The sequence below is a fragment of the Microtus pennsylvanicus genome, chromosome 7 (genome assembly GCF_037038515.1).
Source record: "Microtus pennsylvanicus isolate mMicPen1 chromosome 7, mMicPen1.hap1, whole genome shotgun sequence".
In the NCBI taxonomy this organism is placed as follows: domain Eukaryota; kingdom Metazoa; phylum Chordata; class Mammalia; order Rodentia; family Cricetidae; genus Microtus; species Microtus pennsylvanicus.
This window is the reverse complement of record NC_134585.1, coordinates 122,788,711-122,808,378: the sequence shown is the minus strand read 5'-3', so window position 1 is coordinate 122,808,378 and position 19,668 is coordinate 122,788,711. Positions and strand designations below refer to the sequence as shown.

The 19,668-nt window shown below is 53.1% G+C and overlaps 1 protein-coding gene across 2 annotated transcripts in view; it reads left to right on the top strand.

Moving 5' to 3' along the window:
* The first annotated feature begins 226 nt into the window (after positions 1-226).
* The window catches only part of Kcnn3 (potassium calcium-activated channel subfamily N member 3), a 150,263-nt gene continuing 130,821 nt past the window's right edge, over positions 227-19,668 (top strand). The window contains exon 1 of one of the 2 annotated variants that reach the window (XM_075978416.1): positions 227-1,477. In XM_075978416.1, the coding sequence (XP_075834531.1) occupies positions 548-1,477 (930 nt within the window). In that variant the 5' untranslated portion in view covers positions 227-547. Of the gene's footprint in view, positions 1,478-2,288; positions 2,431-19,668 lie in introns of those variants that run through there. The other variant, XM_075978417.1, reaches the window with a different exon arrangement.

Below are 19,668 nucleotides of genomic sequence, written 5' to 3'. Positions count from 1 at the left end.
TCGGGGTTGGGGTATGGAGGGGTTGGGGGTTGGGGGTCTTGGAACAAAAACTACAGTTCCCAGCCCTCGTTGCGCTGCCACCCGGCGGGGAGCGGAGGATGGCAGGCCCCTTCTAGGAGGCGGAGCCTGGGTGGGAGGCGGAGTTAGGAGGGTTGGAGAGTTAAGCGAAGCCAATGAAACCGCTGGCTAATAAGTGGGCTTGGCTTGCCATATAACAGTGTCAGGAGGAGGGGAGCGAAGCTATTGAGCCAGCGAGGAGTGAAGCTGAGTCTGCCTCATACACTCCTAGAGGACCGCCTCCAGAATAGAGTTCTTTTCGCCCCTTCCTCCTTCTCCCAGCTCCTCTCCTGGCCTTTCTACCCGCCCAATACAATGCATACCCGAGTGGCAGCCCCAGAGAACTGAAGCAAACCAAAGACAGAGGACTGGAGCGAAGACACTTCTGGTGGGGAAGCTTGGATGCCTGGCTTTCTTTGAGGTCATCTTTGGAACAAGGGTGGCTTTGGGGTGGAGGGTCGTGCTGCAGGGAACCCAGCCAGGCCCCAAGATGGACACTTCTGGGCACTTCCATGACTCGGGGGTGGGGGACCTGGATGAAGACCCCAAGTGTCCCTGTCCATCCTCTGGGGATGAGCAACAGCAGCAACAGCAACCGCCACCACCGTCAGCGCCACCAGCAGTCCCCCAACAGCCTCCAGGACCCTTGCTGCAGCCTCAGCCTCCGCAGCTTCAGCAGCAGCAGCAGCCGCAGCAGCAGCAACAGCAGCAGCAGCAGCAGCAGGCTCCACTGCATCCCCTGCCTCAGCTTGCCCAACTCCAGAGCCAGCTTGTCCATCCTGGTCTGTTGCACTCCTCTCCCTCGGCTTTCAGGGCTCCTACTTCAGCCAACTCCACCGCCATCCTCCACCCTTCCTCCAGGCAAGGCAGCCAGCTAAATCTCAATGACCACTTGCTTGGCCACTCTCCAAGTTCCACAGCCACAAGTGGGCCTGGTGGAGGCAGCCGGCACCGGCAGGCCAGCCCCCTGGTGCACCGGCGGGACAGCAATCCCTTCACCGAGATAGCTATGAGCTCCTGCAAATACAGCGGTGGGGTCATGAAGCCCCTCAGTCGCCTCAGCGCCTCTCGGAGAAACCTTATCGAGGCCGAGCCTGAGGGCCAACCCCTCCAGCTCTTCGGTCCCAGCAACCCCCCAGAGATTGTCATCTCCTCCAGGGAGGATAACCATGCCCACCAGACTCTACTCCATCACCCCAACGCTACCCACAACCACCAGCATGCTGGCACCTCTGCCAGCAGCACCACCTTCCCCAAAGCCAACAAGCGGAAAAACCAAAACATTGGCTATAAGCTGGGACACAGGAGGGCCCTGTTTGAAAAGAGAAAGCGACTGAGTGACTATGCTCTGATTTTTGGGATGTTTGGAATTGTTGTTATGGTGATAGAGACCGAACTGTCTTGGGGTTTGTACTCAAAGGTAGGGGCTGTGGTTTCTCTTTATACCTTCAACAAAAGGAGTATGTAGAGGAGAGAGAGAGAGAGAGAGAGAGAGAGAGAGAGAGAGAGAGAGAGAGAGAGAGAGATTTCCTTTGCTTAGTTACAGGGAACACCCTAACTTCCCGTGGTTTTCCTCCTTGGTCCTCTGAGAATCCCTTCTCCGCTCCCTTTGTAGGGACAGCCCATACACTGTGTCTGATTTGTGCTCCCTTTGTAGGGAGCATTACAGAATCCCTTCTGAGAATCGCTCCTTTCCCCTCCAGGCTCACTCGTACTAAAGCATAACCCAGCAGCTTAACGCACCAATTAATTACCCTCTGCCTTGATGTGGCTGCCAGTTCCTGCGACTTCCCTCCTTTCCTCCCCTCCCTGCTCCACTCCATTTTCCCCGGGATAAAAAAGAAATAAATGTCTGGCTGGGGGTAGGGATCCTGTACCATTCCCCAAGCACCCCCCCTCCCAAGTTTCTATACTCCTTCCCAGGGAGACTCCAGGGCGAGTCTTTCCCAGGGGCACCAGGTTAAAAATACAGGGGGAGGAAATCAGCAGTCCCTTCCTTCAGGAAAGAGGACTCAGAATAAACCTGCCGCTGCCTTGTAAACACGCCCTGATAAAAATGGCTACAGGTGTTATCCAGGCAGAGTAGATGGGCACCGCCTTGGCATCACGGGGAGAGCGCCTCTCCTTAGGAGATGACAGGGCTTTCCCGGCAGCGGCAGCGGGGCGGCCGCGGGAGCCAGCGCCCCCCGGCTCAGCCCCGCTCTTCCCTCCCACCCCAATTCCTTCTCCTTGGGATAAATAAAGATGAGGGTATGTGAGAGTGCACACTGGAAGGAGAGTGGCAGGCACTGTCTTGTGTGGGGGGCTCCACTGCCCCAGCCTTTCGGTCGGAGGAAAAGAGCTCCTTCCCAGAGGGCAAGGAGGTCGAGGAAGGTGGGTTTTTGCCGATGTTGTATTTGCCAGGAAGCTGCTGTCTGGAGGGCTTGGAGATGCAGGGAATTGTTGGACAAGTGGTTCCCCCCACTGTACCCTCTGGCCCCAGTTTGTTGGTGTTTGCATTTGTGTGAATACGCGTGTCTCTGTGCACTTGTGTGAGTGCCTGCTTGCTGTGTGGATTCCTGTATTTATTTGTCATTTTGGACATGGGCTGGCTGGGCTTGCTGGGCTGGCTGGTGGGGAGTTGGGAGGGGCTCAGCTGTTGGAGGTTTCAAATAGAGCCTGTTTCAGGCAGAGCACAGCTGCTGGAGACTGTCACATTCCTTCTTGAGATCTAGTCACAAAAACCTGGGAGTCACTGATCAGATTTCCCCCATTCCCAGAGTCTGACTTGAACCCTGGATGGGCAGTGCTCCTTGTCAGGCAACCGGCATGGGCAGAGTCCTCCAGGGACCTGCTGCTCTGCAGGGGCTGCTCGAACCAGAGCACTTGGAAGCTGCTTTAGTCTAAATAGCTCATGGTTGAACAGACCTCTCCACGAGCGGAGAGTGGGGTTTCCCCTGGAAGCCCAGCTCACTTAGTCATTCCCTGTAATGAGAGCCTGCAGTCCCTCTGCCCCTGCCTTCTCAGAACCGCCTCTCCTGCTGCGTGCTCTGCCTGGGAGATGGCTGGCAACCACCCCTGGGAATCGGGAGCCCTTGCTAGGGGAAACCCATGGAAGCCCATATCCCGGGGGTGTGGGGTGGCACCGCATGTTTAGTGTTCCCCGGGGTGGCTTTCCTAGGAGTAGATGCTCCGAGCATGGGATCCATGGTCATTTGTCTGGATGTGTTGGGAGGGTGGCCACCAGGCAGGGATGAGCTAGCTTCTCTGACGGAGTACTCATGGGAAGAGGCTTCCCCAGGAAGGGAAGCGAGAAGTGATGGCAGGGTGAGATGACCTGGGGGTGTGCTTCCCCCACTTCGAAGACAGGCTTCTCTGTGCTGATGGCACCCGGGGACAGTGGGTCAGAAGCTCCTGCTTACCTCAGCTGGTGAGGTGGCCACTTCCTGTGTACTTTGGGTACAGGATTGGAACAACAGAATGTTTAACGAGGCAACTATCCCTGTCTGCCATGGAGGCAAACAGGATCATATTGAAGAATGGGACCAAAGCTGGAGTCCCAGCTTGGCCACTGTTGTGTGACAAGTCACGTGCAAGTCCCTTCCAGCTTCCAGGTGGGGATAGCTCAAGGCCCTCCATAGCTCCTCTCATGAAGAGGGGTCTGCTGGGGCTGCTTGCGATGACCAAGGAGAGAGATACTGTCTTCCTCTGTAGTCTATCTCTGCCTCTGGAGTTAGGAGAAAAGTTCCGCAAAGCATCTGGGTCTGATTGGAGACCATCTTCAAAAATGAGGCAGCTGTTGGGGAGAGGTGTCAGTCTTGGGGGTGGGTGAGGGATGGGCTTTGGGACAGAAGAGCTCAGAGAGGGTCAGGACAGATGAGTGACTCTCCTTGGCTGGAGGTCTTGCGTGCTTGCCTGGCTCTGATGGTTCTGGAAGCCAAGACCAGACCAGGTATCCAATCATTTCAGGTGATCCTGCATCTACGATGGCTGTTTCTGCTTAAATGGCTGATGGTCTGTAACCTGTGCCTTAGCCAGCCCCGAAGTTCTCTGCTTTATCTCACAAGGTTACACCTTTCTATTCACCTGTCCTTGGCTGCTGTCTGCTGCTGGGGGAGTAATGCACCACGCAGGCCCCGGGTGGCTGGGAGAAGAGCAATGTGAGCGTGCTCAGAGTTGTTGCAGCAAGGAGCCAGTGTGAGGAGGTTGGGAAATGGGGACAAAGTGCTTCCCAGCTCCCACCCTCACAGGCTGTAGGCGATGGCACTGGAAAGAGGGGAGGTTCTACTGAGAATGGGAGGTGAAAACCTAAGCAGGGAGGGGGCTGCCTCCCAGGCCCTCAGAGGTACTAGGCTGTCTCTGAACTGAATGGGACTCTAGTTTGTTCCTGCTTGCCTTCCTTCTCCCCCATCTCCCCACCCTTCTCTGTTCCTCCTGCCTCTCTTCCCTCTCCTCCTCATCCTCCCCCACCGTCATCTTTAGTAGATGAGTAGTTTCCTATCTGGAGACCTAGACAACAGGAAAGGGCAGAGTCTAGGGATTCTGCTTGGAAATCTGGTGATCCATCTCTACCTTTCAGACTCCCTCTAACTGTTAGAACCACGCAGGGTTAGGGCAATGAGGATTTAGGTGCTTTTCTTACCGTGTTCTCTAATTTCTTCTGGAGCTGGGTTGGCCCACACAGCCCTGTTGCCTTGAGTGGACAGTAATTCTCTCTCTACTGGGAGAGCCTGGTCTGCTCTCCGTCCTCTACAGCCCGACAGAGCATCAGGCCTTAGCTTGTGGCTGCTTCCGCAGGAAGTCTGATGTGCTGGGCAGGAGAGCAGCTGTCTGTTTCCATGGATTTTGCACAGTTTCCAACAGCTTCCCCATCCCCAGCCTAGGGATCCGCCTGAGCTTCGTCTCTGCCCCTTGTCCCTCTTGCTCGACTTCTTTTCTTTCTGCTCCTTCTGATACCCCCGCTTGTCCTGTCACTAGGGCGCAGATGCAGGAACCCCTGTCTGCTCCTTCTGATACCCCCGCTTGTCCTGTCACTAGGGCGCAGATGCAGGAACCCCTGTCTGCTCCTTCTGATACCCCTGTTTGTCCTGTCACTAGGGCGCAGATACAGGAACCCCTGTCTGCTCCTTCTGATACCCCCGCTTGTCCTGTCACTAGGGCGCAGATGCAGGAACCCCTGTCAGCTCCCCTGGTGGCCTTTCTCACTTCTTTTTACTTTTCCTTCTTTGGACCAATCACTGAGCTGCCACCTAAGGGAACTAGTTCTGCTGGACACCTTGAAGAGGTCTCTGATTAATACTCTTCAGAGAATGGTGGCGACTAGGCCTATCTCTTTTCTGGCCTCACAGAGAACAGAGAAGCCCCTCCAGCCTTCAGCTGGAGTGACTGATAGTATTCTAGGATTTATTTTTGGGCCTTGTAGGGTGTGTGTGGGGAGGTGGTAGCCACAGCTTCACACTGTAGGTAACACTCTACTGAACACATCCCCGACACTCCAAGAACCTCAGTTCTGATCCTCTGCCCTCCTGGGAAGAGAGGTCCTAGCTGCAGCAGGGCAGAGAGTACCGGACTTCACAGGACGGACAGCCCTGCCTTTTCCTTTCCGGCCCAAGTGCTACTTGAGGTTAGGCAAGTGGTCACTGGACCATTGGTTTCCGGTGGATTTGGGGGGCACCAGTAACTGTGATTTCAGGCATGCTGGGGTAGTAGGAATAGGGCAGACCCTTGGGTAAACCCCCTGCAGGATGCCCCCCCTCCTCGAATGTGAAGGCAGGAGACTTGATTTGAAAAAGGGCACTTTGGCTGTAGGCAGGACCCTGAGAGCTGGTAGCCAAAGGCCTCAGGTCTGTATTTTATTGTCACAGGGCATACTGGCAGTGCCAGCCCAGGGGAGGGCAAGCGGATCCGACAGCGTGAAGCAGCCACAACCCTGCCCCCATGGTGACCATTTGTTTATATTCTTTGTGGACAGTGAGCAAAGAAGTCAAACCTTTGTAACCTATACGGCTACTGCTAAGTCGTCATACGCTTTCCCTTGCATGTCACCCCACTATTTATAACTTTCCTGGGACAGACTTTCCTTCCCCACAGGCGGCATCATGGGTGCTGGGCACTGAGACAATGGCTGGGCATTTGTCTCCTGAATAAGCTAATCAGAAAGCTACTCCATGGCCCTTTACTCCCTTCTTTAGCTTCCAGGAAGGAGGATGTATGAGGACATCCTCAAAAGATCCTCTTTAAAAAATTAGGTAGAGAAAAACAACAAAATTTGAGTAACCTGTGTTGTGATTCTGAGGCTCCAGTGGATATGTGAAATCAGAGCAGAGAGCTTAGGCTCCGGGCTAGTTATTTATGAAACACAGTGAGGGAAAAATGAGGTGTGTGTGTGTGTGTGTGTGTGTGTGTGTGCGCGCGCGCGCACGTGTGGTTGTGAGGGCGGCTATATATTGATACAGTATTCCCTTTCTTTGCTCGGTGACAGCACACTAGAGCATTTGTTGGTAGTTGTTTTTCTTTCAGAACCCCAAAGAGAGAGAGAGAGAGAGAAAGCAGAAAGCCTTCAATTCCTCTTTAAATCATGAGGGTGGGAAATTCTAAGACTGCGCTGTTCTCAGGAGCCGTGGGGAGGAAAATTCTAGTGCCTTTTCTTGTGCGGGAAGTCCGGAGGAGGCTAATGGGTTTTCAAGGCCCCCTCCCCTTGTCATTCCACCCCCAGGTGCTCGGGAGTCAGGGGAGGCTGGGGGCAGGGACCACACTGTTTCTGCCCCACACTGCTCCTGCGTGAATCGTTGCTGAGTGACAGGCGAGGGAAGGCGAGGACCTTTTCTTAAGTAGATGACTTTACACCCCAGAGTCCTAGAAGTAGGTGGTACTGGAGGCACCCTAGGCTATGCAGATGAAATCTCTCACTAAACTAACGCTGCCAGTGGGCGTGGTATTGAGATAAGAACCCTGCCCTTTTGACTCCTGAGTTTAAGCTCTTCTGTGCTGGTGGCGGCGGATGGTTTGCTTGTATTTCTGTGTGTTTCCACTGTGGTGTTTCAGTGCAGAACCTTGTACATGTTTAGGTAAGCCCTCCGCTGCTGAACTAGCTCCCCTGCCCAGATTGCTTCTCTCTGCGTGTGCTGTGTCTTTTTTATTTTGTGGCAGGGTCTCTCACTGAACCTGGAGCTCACCCAGTCACCTAGTGGAGCAGCCTATGAGCTCAAGGGCTCTTGTGTCTGCCCTCACCTGTATCCCATCTACCCCTGCACCCTGGTTTTATGTGGATACTAGGGATTGAATTCAGATCCTTATGCTTGTATGGAAGAGGTTTGACTGACTGAACCAACGGCCCCCCCGCACCCCCACCCCTGATTTATTCTTTTTTAAAAATTTTATCTTTTAAAGAAAGAAAACAAACTATCTTTTTTTCATTTTACCTACCAATCCCAGTACCCATTCCCTCCCCTCCTCCCATTCCCTTCACCTCCCCCCCCATCCACTCCTCTGAGAGGGTAAGGCACATTGCTTTGGAGAAGGTCCAAAACCCTCCCTACTATATCTAGGCTGAACAAGGTACCCTGATATGTTCTTAGAAAACACAGATCAAGGTCTATGGGCCAGAGACCACAGATACAAAATGTTGGGGCAGGAGAAGCTTGACCAAGAGACAGGCCGAAGGGCTTGATTGGAATGGGAGCTGCCGGTGGAGAGACCCAGAAAAAAGATTCTGCAGCCTGGGTTCAGGGTGAGGTTGTGGGCAGGCCCATGGTGGGTCCTTGAGATGTTTTCTCTATGGGGGTGTGGTCGTATACTGTCAGGGTGACCCTGGATAAATTGTGAGGATGTTGTTGTGGAGATTACAGGGAAAAATGAGAATTTGCCTTGTAGAGGCTTGTGGTAGGTGTCTACCACAGCACCGTTGCCGCCTGAGAGCCAGTGGGGCCCCAAAATATCCATGTTACCTTGTTCCCTCTTGCCTGGATCTTCTCTTAGTCATCTCCTTTCTTTTCCTGTGCTGGCTGCAAGGTGGTACTAGGGAGTGGGGGCTCAGTATCGTATATCTGCCTGGCAGAGCCCATCTGCTTCCCGGCATGGTCCCCACGGCGGCTCAGAGCCATTACAGCCCACTGTGAGAACCACTAGACCCCCTTCTTAGATGGTTCTAGGATGGAGTTCAGGGCTCTGCTACATTATTAGCTCTTTTTTCTTTCTTTCTTTCTTTCTTTCTTTCTTTCTTTCTTTCTTTCTTTCTTTCTCTCTTTCTTTCTTTCTTCCCTTCTTCCCTCCCTCCCTTCCCCCCAACCCAGAGAATCTCTGAGGATTTCTCCATTGTCTATTCTAGAATGTTTTTCTTTCTTGAGTCCATTTCCCTCGCTCGATCTGTGCCTTTGTTTGGTGCAGTCAGCACAGTCAGTGCTGAAGAGGGCCTGCTCTCTCTTTAAGGAGCCCCAAGGAGGTGCTGGTACTTGGTGCTTCTTGCTTGTTTTGTGATTGTTCTTAACTCGCTCAAACTTAACAAATGCACTCCTTTTCTGCCGCCAGGCCATGTTCCTCCACAAGGACTGGCTGAGCCATTGTCCTCAAAGCCACATTCCCCAGGGGTATCCTGTGGGCAGTCAGACAGCCAGACAACATTGATCCAGGGTGGACGGTTTATGGTGTTGGTGCTTGGGAACACTATGAGGGAGACAGTAACTCAGGCTGGAGTTATTGGGGACTCCCCGTAGAAGGTGGGGTAGTCACTGAAGGTCCAGAGCTGTAATGGAAAGAGGAACTCAGTTTTGAGGGTGAGAACTGTAGGCAGAGGGGATGGAGTGTGTGGGAAACAAAACTGGCCACGCAGGGTATTGTGAAGATGTCCTAGGATGTGTGTACAAAGGCAGATGGGAGGAAAGAGAAAATTGTGCAAATTGTTGGGGGCTGTGCCGCGTCCTGAGAGGTTCTGAGCAGGGATCAAAACACTCCTGCCAGGGGTGTGGGCACAAAGATGGAATTGCCATGAGCCCCGAAGATCCAGGGCTCTTTTCCCCCTCAAGAATGATCTTACCCGTTTATGGCCTGGTGTGGCAGTTAAGGGGTCGGAATCTACGTTCATATCTTAACTCAGCAGCTGCTAGTGGTGGGAGTTTGCTGAACCCTGAGCCTGTTTATTCAGACGGTAAGAGGGAGTCCCAAACGCTCCCTATGCCATGGCACCCAGCATCTCTCTGCAGTGTAACACCAGCAGCCTTCCCTGTACCGCAGCACGCAGCATCCTCTGTGAAGCACAGCCCCTAGTACTCAAGACGTCTGTCTGTCCTGGAGTGCCTGGCCCTCTCCCAAGAGCATGGTGCTGGTAACCTTGCCCTGTAGTATAGCACAGAGCCCAGAGTTAAGCATGCGTTGACCCTCAGCAGCTGCCTGCTAGACAGCCAAGCCTGGATACAAGTGCCCACGTCACCTGTGCACACTTTCCAGATGGCGGTGGAGAAGATGGGGTTCTAGTGAGGGGAAAGATCTCAGGAAGAGCTGAGCACGTGGCGACCATGCCTTTATTCTCAAACAAGTGCCACCAATGTTACTGCTGGATGAACCTCAGTGTGTAAGTCATGGTGGTCCGGCCTGGCCCTCTGGAGTCTCCTCACTTAGGGTTGGCAGTCTGTGGCCTGGGCATAGCTAATTGGGTGTGGACGTCCAAATTGGACAGGTGGAGAGAGCACAAAAATAGAACCACGGGGCCAGGCTAGAGGCTGAGAGGAAGATCAGGGCACACATGATGATCTGGCAGGAAGAGACTGTGGGCTCTAGGGAAGGAACCAGTCAGGAGGCTGGCCTGGGACAGACCCAGGCCAATGGCGAGGGCTGCATCTTGGCAGTTTCCCTTCAAGACCTGAGAGGGGTGCTTAGCAGACCGTAAAAGTCTCTCCTGCCTCTTTCACCGGGCTTAGGACATAAGGCCATGCTCCGGGCCAGGCACCAGGGGGCACCAACAGTAGTTGGGTAGAGGAAGATATGCCGGGGAGCCGTTCTTCCCACCCCAAGGCCTGGTCACAAGATACTGGAGCTGTATTCTGAACACAGCCTTGGTGATACCAAAGGAATAACATGCAAATGGTGTGTGAAATAATATGCAAATTGCTATCTGTTATTGTGGAGTCGGCTCGTTGGGCATTTTCTTAAAGGATAAGAATGTCACTCAGTGTCAAGTCAGCATGGATGCTGGCTTAGATGGCGGGCTTGCAAGGGCTCTGTGGACGGTGTCAGCGGCTGCATGGCCTGGTGTCTGTACCTTCAACCTGTGGGTTCTGCATCTCCCAGGTAGCATGTTTAAGGCCAGTTGTTTGGTATTTAGCTTGGAGAAGTCCAAACTATGACCACCTTGCCCAAGGTCACCAGCAAGCCGGGAGGAGGCAGCAAGATCAGCGGATCTCCAGAGCCCTTTCCCTGTGGGTGGCTTGGAGCTGGAGAAGGCTGTGGGGAGCCAGGAAGAGCTGGCTGCCCTGGGTCCTAACTGCCGAGTTACCCTCAAAACTCTCTGAGCCTCAGTTTCTCCATTTATAAATGGAAGTACTGGCATTTGTAGACAGGAATACCAGCCCACTAAAAACCACGTTTGGGAGCAGAGGAATAAGGGCCAGCATGGTGCTGACACCTCTCCCGGGCCGGCCATCCCTCCTGATGCCTTCGCCTGAGCTGCCACCTGCCCACGTTCCCCTGAGGTTCTACTAGCAGGGATTTTTGCTGGGCCTTCTCCCTTTTGGTTTCTGATTTTAGCAAGCTGAAGCTTAGGCCTTTTTTCCTCTGCTGACTTAGCAGGTGAGACATTAACTTTGCACCAAGCTCCTATACATGGAGACATCTGAACTGCCGGCAAGGCTACAGTTCTCATCTCGAGAGGGTAAGGTGCTGTTTTGGTTCAGGTCACTATGTTTGTAGGGGGCTCAGAGGTGGAGGCCATTGGTAAGAAAACCCTCGGAAACCTTCTATGGGGGAGAGCTGGGGTATCCCTATCCTGGGTGGCATCATACCTGCCTGGACTGGTCAAGCTCCACCAGCCTGGCTGGGCATGCTCCTGCACAGACCCCACTTTGGTGAGGGACACAGTGTGGGGACTATCCTTCAGGACTCCAAGGCTCAGAGAGGGTGTGCAAGTTCCCTGAGAGCACCCAGTATTTTAAGTAGCAGAGGCACAGCAGGAATCCAGGGATTCCAGTTTCTGTCATGCTCCTCCTTCCCTAAGCGTTCCAGGTTCTAGGAGTGGAAAGGGTCGCGTCCCCCAGGCCTAGAGTCAGCTCCAGGGATCCCTCCCGACCCAGCAAGCACATTGCTCTCTCCGCCTGAAGGTGCTGAGACGTCACTGCAGACTGCAACAGTGACTGTTGAACCGAGCTCTTTGTATGGTGGAAGGTGGGGGACTGAGTACAGACCGGGCTGGGACAGTAAATCACTGCCCTGCTGTTTACCTCACATACTTGAGGCACTGGGCTCCGTCCTCGTGCCCAGGATGGCAAGGAGAACACAAGTCAGGTGAGCGAGCCAGCTGGATAGGCATGGTCCCTAAGGGGCTCTTGTTCTTGGCAGTGGTGATCTTGGCCTTTGGTGTCTCTTCTGAAAGTCATGGCCTTGTGATGTTTGGAGTTCCTTCATTGGTCCATGGTTCCCAATCCTTCCTTGGTCCATGCTGTTGGCAGAAATCCTGAGGTCCCTGAAGAGTGAAATGGATGTGAACTGGGAGCCAGTCTTAGATGGAAGCTGAGTCTGGGGAGTTTCCTCATAGGCAGGTGGCTTCATAGACAATGCTTCTGTCCCAGCAGCGTGGGAGAATATACCGCTGGCTTAAAGTGGATGCGTCCATGGGAATAACACCAGAGCCATCGGGATGGCTCAGAGGATAAGGACACTTTCTGATTCTCTAAGTCCAGTCCCCAGGACTGACATGGTAGGAGGGGAGAATCAGCTTCCATAAGTTGTCCTCTGATGACCGCGCATACTCCCCTAAATAAGTACATAAATGTAATTTAAAAAATTCTAAGTGGATAGCCATGTCTAATTTGGTGGTGGAAAAAAGAGACAGAACTGGGAGAAGATAATGAGTCTCTCCGAAGGGTCTACTCCTGTCTCCATATACCGCCTTAGCGCCTCGCAACAGTGTATGAGGTGGACGTAATCGGCCCCACTTCAGGAGCGATGTGGTCTTGCCCAGGGAATTGCAGTTAGGGCATCAGAGCTGAGCCTTAATCCAGGGCAGAGTGACTGAAGCCTGAGCCTTGATCCAGGGCAGAGTGGCTGAAGCCTGAGCCTTGATCCAGGGCAGAGTGACTGAAGTCTGAGCCTTGATCCAGGGCAGAGTGGCTGAAGCCTGAGCCTTGATCCAGGGCAGAGTGACTGAAGCCTGAACCTTGATCCAGGGCAGAGTGACTGGAGCCTGAGCCTTGATCCAGGGCAGATGATCCAGGGCAGGGTGACTGAAGCCTGAGCCTTGATCCAGGACAGAGTGGCTGAAGCCTCCCTGCGCAGTAGACAGGCTGTTGTAGGCTGGTTCTTGGGTGTTCTCCTTTAAGCCAAAAAGCCGCTGGGTCTTTCAGAGCCCACCTTGCTCCCTGTCCTCTTACTTTATGACTCATCGGCTCACTCACCTGGTCTTCTATCCCTGGGGTGTGTGGAGGGGTGGGCAGAACGCTGTTAGTTTAATGGATGCTCCAGGAGCCAGGGACCGGGAGGGCTGGGCTCGCTCAGTCCGTGAGTTTCGGTCTGGCTCTGTGACTCCGAGCCTCCTTCTCTAGGTTTGCATGTGGGAACAATGAGGATGTGTGTTGTGATGGAGACAAGGTGCAGTGTGGGCTTTGGGAAGGGCTAGGTGAGTGCCAAATACTACATCAACCGTGTTCTCACCGAATCAACTCCCAGTGCTGGCTTCATCCCCGAAACTGAGGACTAGAATGAGTCCCACTCTTTGCCTCCTCCAGGCAGAGTCTGGGCCCCATGTGCCTATCGTTCTCCTGGTTTCGTGTTCTCTCTGGGTCTAAGCTCCATTCTGGCACCTGCTAGCTTTAGGAAGATGCTCCAACATCGTCACACAATGCCCTTGGTGGCTAACGGTACCCTGGCTGTTCAGGCTTCTGCGGGAAATGACGGGTTGCTGTCAGCAAGCTTTTGACCCGGCTTTTGGCCTACACTGAGCACTCCGTACTGTGGGTGGCTGGAGAGAGCCGCTCTGGCTAGGCATGGCAAGCTCGGCACCTGGAGACGGAGCAGGGAGCTGGAGGAGCCTCCCTCCGGCCATCTTGGGCTGGTTGTGGTGGCCAGGTAGACCTGGGGAGCGAACAGGAGAAAATGGTGGTACTCTGGCTGCAGGGTACTGCGCGCAATGTCTCCTGGAGGGGTGGGTGGGCGGTTATCTGCATGTCCCACATGTGAAAACCCGTGAAGGCAACGCAGCTAAGTGGATTTCCTCTCTCTCAGGAGACAGCTGAGAGACAGGCCCTTTGGCCAGGCGCCCTCACTGCTGCCTCCTCCCTGCAGGCCAGCCCTTGGCACGAGGCCTGTTTGTCTTCTGAACCCTCCTAGCAGCAGGGATTTAATCACTGTAATGCAAGGAGCTGTGGCCCAAGGCCTTCTGGCAGAGGGGAAGCAGATTTGTCTTCTCACTGGGAGAGTAAAAACTGATGGAAGGGAGAGCCGTGACCCTTCCCTGGGGCGCCGAGGCTGCCAGCTTGTGGGGCTCTTTTCTGGGGATAAGGAGAGAGGAGCAGGCAGGCGGGGGTCCAGTGTTCAGCGTCAGGGCCTTTGGTGTTCAATTTTCCTTCTATGAATGATTAAGCTAAGCTGCCTCTGTTTTCCCAGAAATCTTGGCAACAGACATCTGCCAAGTACCTACTATGTGCTACGTATAGCCCTTGAGAAACTTCCTGTCCAGGCAGAAAAGCGGGTACTTCTACCTGCTCTACAGATGGCTGGTGACCACCTGTGAGCACAATGCAGTGGGAAAAGCCACAGTAGACAGAAGTCCTGTCCTTGGGGACTCACGTTTCCATAGCCGAGCCCAACAGTAAGGATGTCAGCTAGTTATAGTTGACGTCTGAAGTGCTGAAAGGGGAGGAGAGCTGGGTGGGAGGGCACAGGGCTCCAAGGGGAAGCTCGGAGGAGGCCTGGTTGAGAAGGTGATGTTTGTGATGATCTGAGGTCTTTGAGCAAGCCAGGCATCCTTGGGAGTGGAATGGGTCAGGTTTATGGCTGCCAGGTCTGGATAGCCCTGTCCAACAAAAATAGAACATGAACTCTCTTGGTCCTTTTATGCTTCCCAGTAGCCATATATTTTAAAAAGTAGGACACATGAAATTTATGTTAATATTTTCATTTTATGTGATGAAACAAGATATTATAATTTCAATGCGTAAGTGATGTAAAAACTTTCAATGAGATGTTTTACCCTCTCTCTCCTGTACTATGTCTGGTGTATATCTGACAGCCCATCTTAGTCAGATGCTAAATCTTCACTGGAAACACTTAACCCGTTTTAGAGTCCATAAAATTTATAGTTAAATAAACACTCACATTGTTGCAAGCATACTTTAGAGTTTCCTAATAAATTAGTGGTGAATCAGTTTTAAATTTATAGTTCTTTATTTGGGTTCTAGGGATTGAACCCCGGGTTTCCCATGTGCCAGGCACATGCTGTACTGCTGATCTATACCCCCCAAACCCTGGCACATGCTGTACTGCTGAGCTATAGCCCCCCAAACCCTGGCACATGCTGTACTGCTGACCTATAGCCCCCCAAACCCTGGCACATGCTGTACTGCTGAGCTATAACCCCCAAACCCTGGTACATGCTGTACTGCTGATCTATAACCCCCAAACTCAGGCACATGCTGTATTGCTGAGCTATAGCCCCCAAACCCTGGCACATGCTGTACTGCTGATCTATAGCCCCCCAAACTCAGGCACATGCTGTACTGCTGATCTATAGCCCCCAAACTCAGGCACATGCTGTACTGCTGATCTATAACCCCCAAGCCCTGGTACATGCTGTATTGCTGATCTATACCCCCCAAACCCTGGCACATGCTGTACTGCTGATCTATACCCCCAAACTCAGGCACATGCTGTACTGCTGATCTATATCCCCCAAACTCAGGCACATGCTGTATTGCTGATCTATATCCCCCAAACTCAGGCACATGCTGTATTGCTGATCTATATCCCCCAAACTCAGGCACATGCTGTATTGCTGATCTATATCCCCAAGCCCTGGTACATCTGTTTTCAGATGAATCACTGACCACAAAATGCGCATAGAAACCGCTTGAGCTAGCCATGCCAGTGGGGCTGGTGGAACTGGTGACATCCCACAGTCAGATCTGCCTGGCTGAGCAAGGGGAAGGAGGCAGGACTTGGGGCAGATGGCATCAGGCTAGGGCTCTGAGCAGAGGCCGACGAGCTGGCTTTGGCTTTAGAGTTCGGCTCAGACAGGGAAGCCCTGTAAGAGGTATGGGGACTTCAGGTGAGGCTGGTGGTGACCTCCACCTGGAGGTAGCTGGAAGATGATGAATGTGGTTGGCCCTTGCGGTGTTTCTGGCGAAGCGGATGAAGTGGGGAGGTGGGTAGGAGGCGAGGGGTAGAATGTAGCCCTAGACATTGGGAAATTTGTGCATACCATACTTGGGTTATAGGAGGTTCTTGTCCAGCCTCTTCCCATATGGATAGCTCCTCTTGCATCCCAGAGGACAGTCTGTGACAAGGTTGGCAATTAAAACAATCAAGGGATGGGCAAGATGACTCAGTGGGGGTAAGGATGTTGCTGGCCAGCCCTATCAGCCTGGAACCCACAGAGTGAAAGGAAAGAAGCTACTCCTGGCCTCCACATGTGTGTCATGGCCTGTGTGCAGCCACCAGCCCCACAACATAAGCGTTAGAAGAAGAAAACCAAACAAATCAAGTAAGAGGCTGTGGAGATGGTTCGGTGGCCAAGGCTCTCTCAGTACATGTGTCAGGACTCAGCTTTGAGCCCTTATAAAAATCCCAGGGCTTCTAAGGTGAGGTGGGAGGCAGAGATGGGAGAATCCCTGAAAGCTCATGGGCCTACTAGCCTGGTGTATACAGTGGTGAACAGCAAGGAGATTCGGTCTCAGGGTAGAAACTAAGGACCAATACTGAAGATTATACCCGAGAACTACACCATGCAATGTACATCCCCCACACCCCAGCCAAGACACAAATGACACACACAGAACCAAATCAAACCAACCAAAATCAAGCAAGTTATCTGTGCTTCTAGTATCTCTGGTGCTTAGTTTCCAAAGGTCACAGCAAGCCTGGGGTTTTCTGGGTCGGTCCTCATTTGAAGATCAAGTCTTATTCTGGACTGACCCCAAGAACACTGATGGGTAGATCCAGGAGTGACCGAAAACTCCCTGGGTATGGATGGGAGATGACTGAAATAAGATAGGTACCAACGACTCCTAATATTTTAACACCTTCAACTCTGTGGGCACAGGTTTGTAAGGTAACTCAGAGGTGAGGCTTCGGTGTCTAGAGTCGCTAGCTGACCACCGCGTGCAAAGTCGCTAGCTAACCACCGTGTCCAAAGCTTACTGATGGTCCCAGAGCTCTCAGGGACTCTAAGCGATGCCACTCTAAAGGTTTCCTTTATAGTGGGGGAAAAAGGGCAGGAATGGCTTTAGAGGTATTCTCCCAGTCTCTTGGTGTCTGATGGTTGGCCTTAGAGGGTCGGAGGGTCTTGGCATCTGTGGGCCAGCTCCCCTAGTTGGGTGGCCAGGCATGCTGGGTGAGGGCCTTCTGACCCCTTCAGAGTTGGACCCTGCCACTAGTTGACCATAAGACTGTAGTAACTGAATCTTCAACTGTTAGTGGTGCAGGCGAAAGTGATGTTAAGGGATTATGGTGATCTGCTGGTTCACAGATGCTGATTCCTCCGTACATGAGGCATTTCAGGAGTCCTGTGCACAGGCTTCTCTGGCCTTTGGGTGGAGAGAGATGTCGCGTCTGGGACTGGGGTGTGGGTGAGGAACAAAAGGTGGGGAGACGGCAACAAGGGGACCCGGGATCTAACTGACCTTTGACCCAAGGCTTTCCACTTGAGGAGCTTTGGCAGACATGTAGCAGAGCCCAGAGCCATATTTGGTTATCCCAGCCAGGGAAGGATTTGACAGACACCTAGTGGGCAGGGGCCAGGGATACTCACCGAAGCGAGGCATTACCTGGTTCCAACAGCAGATGATGAGGAAGCCTGGGGATGGCTTGTCACCGGGGCAAATGGGAGGATGAAATGCCATCTGAAGTGCAGTGTGACACTTGTCTGCCTTCTCTGGGATGAGGGACTAGGACTTGAACATGAATTTTGTTGTTTGTTTTGAGGGTCTCACTATGTAGGCCACTGCTGGCCCAGCACATGCTATATTAACCAGGCTGGCCTCAAACCTCAGAGGTTCACCTGCTTCTGCCTCCTGAGTGCTGGGATTCAAGGCGTGTGCTACCACACCAGGCTCTCGGACTTGGATCTAAGTTCTGAGTTCATGTTCAGGCCACTCTGGAGTGCGTTCTTTATTTATGATCTCTGTGTCTTTATATCCTTGGAGGTTTTCCCTGTAGATGAGCCTGGGGTGTGAGCCACATGGGAGCCCGTGAGAAGGAAAGATGTAGGGACCTCTCCAGGAACCCCTCTTGCCTCTGAGAGGCCTCAGATGCTGCCCCCTTCATCTTGGTCTTTTTTTTTCTTTCTGAGAGCAGGTGGAGCTGTAGTCTCCATTTAAGAAAGAGAATTTGTAGGACTCTTACTTCTGTGCTTGTGAGTGGGAGACTTAGCTGGCTGAGTGGCAGGTTTCCTGGCATGGGGAAACAGCTGGTGTGCCAGTCTGGGTCCATCTAGAAGCCTCTTGAGATTGCGTTGGTCAGTGTTCTCCAGGTCTACCTTGGGAAGCAAGTTCTTGACTGAGCTCTGTACAACCCCTGGGAAAGACAGATAGAGAGAAGTAGGTGCTGACACACGGAAGCTCAGAGGGCCTCCCACTGGGAGGACTCTCACTGATGTTTGCTCTTTGCTAGGGGCTGACCCTGGTGACATTAGGAACACCGAGATGGATGGTGTATGGTTGGGGGTATGGAGGCTGTGGTAGCTTGGAGGCTTGCAGACAGCTATGAACTCCACAAGGCCCCTCCCTCCTTACAGGTGTGCTGTGAGTCTGAATGGAGACCTCTCAGATGGACTGTGGCTTGAGGTGAGCTTCAGGGCTTCATGAGGCAGAAGTGAAAGAGTGTTCTGAGCTTGAAGGGGTGATGGCAAAGGGAGGTTGCGAGACCCCAAATTGGAGAGTGCTAGGTGTTCTGGGAGGACCTGAGGAGGCAGGTTTCTCTGGGAGTGAAAAAGAACGGACCAGAATGGGACAGCGGTTCTCTGGTCTTCGCATACCAGACTGAGGGGTTTGCATGCTTGTTGAAAGGCATAAGGAGCAGGGCTGTAGTGCAGTGAAGTTTTGGCACAGAGAACAGTGGTAGGAAGAAACTGGCCGTGAAGTCAGGGCTTGAACCAGACAGGGGCAGTGGGCAAGGAGAAGGCAGAAGATGATAAGTCGCACATGGTGGCCATCCTCCCTCCGGCCCAGGATTTCCGAGGCTGCGTGTGAAGGCTGATACAAGTCCTGTGGCTTGGGTACCTCCCTGTTCTGCTCAAAATCCAGCCCTTTCTTGGAGGACAGGCGTCAGTGAGCATCCAGGCAGCCTGCTGTCCCAAAGAGTCGGGTGGCAGAATGCCCACACCACCCGGCACCAACTGGCACCAGCGCTCTGGCTGGGGGCTCTCCTTCTGGAACCCATCAGTACTGGCTTCCAGCCAGACCCGATGGAGATGGAGACACCCTCTTCCTGCATGTTTTCAAAGATCCGGGCGGAGTGGCGACAGCATGCAGAGACAGCCCCGTCCCCCTCCCCAGGCTCATGTATAGCGGAGAAGTGTCTGACTACACATGGGGGCAAGTGGGCAATGATTGGGACTCCCTGATTAACCCTTGCCATGGCTGTCAGAGAGGACTCGAGAACACAGGTGGAGGATTCTGGCTCGGCAACAGTCACCATTTTGAATTGTCAAGGAGTAGCGCTGGACTGAACGGGATGGGAGGCAGAGGCGGGTTATGGTTGCATTGAAGGAGAAGAGGGAGAATGAGTGGAGATGGCAGCTCCCTTAGGCTGTGGCTCTGGAGGGCTCGAGGAGTGTGGGAGGCCATCGAGGGGAAGCCTGGGGTCATCTCACGTCATGGTATATAGATGATTTTATTCTCTAACATGACCGACTTTTCAAAAATACCCGTCATCCATCCCTACCAGCCACCCCATGCAGTGAGCAGAGGTGTCAGTGGGGTCAGCAAATCAGCTTAGCCTCTGGTCTTTCCTGTGTCACTGGAGACTTTCCTGGATCCCCAGTTCCTCCCTCCATCACTTTCTTTCTCAGAGGCTAGCTGGGTCTCTTTCCAAGTTGGGGCCTGACCCAGTTCAGGTCCCAGAGAAACAGAGTCCTGACTGGCACTCTTGCCCTGATGTTCACTGTCCTCTGCCCTCTCTGTGTGTGACCTGGACAGACATGAAAGCTCTGAGGGGTGGTGTCCTGCATAGAACAGGATGGTGATGCTGCTGTCTGGGTCCTCAGGAGGATCTCAG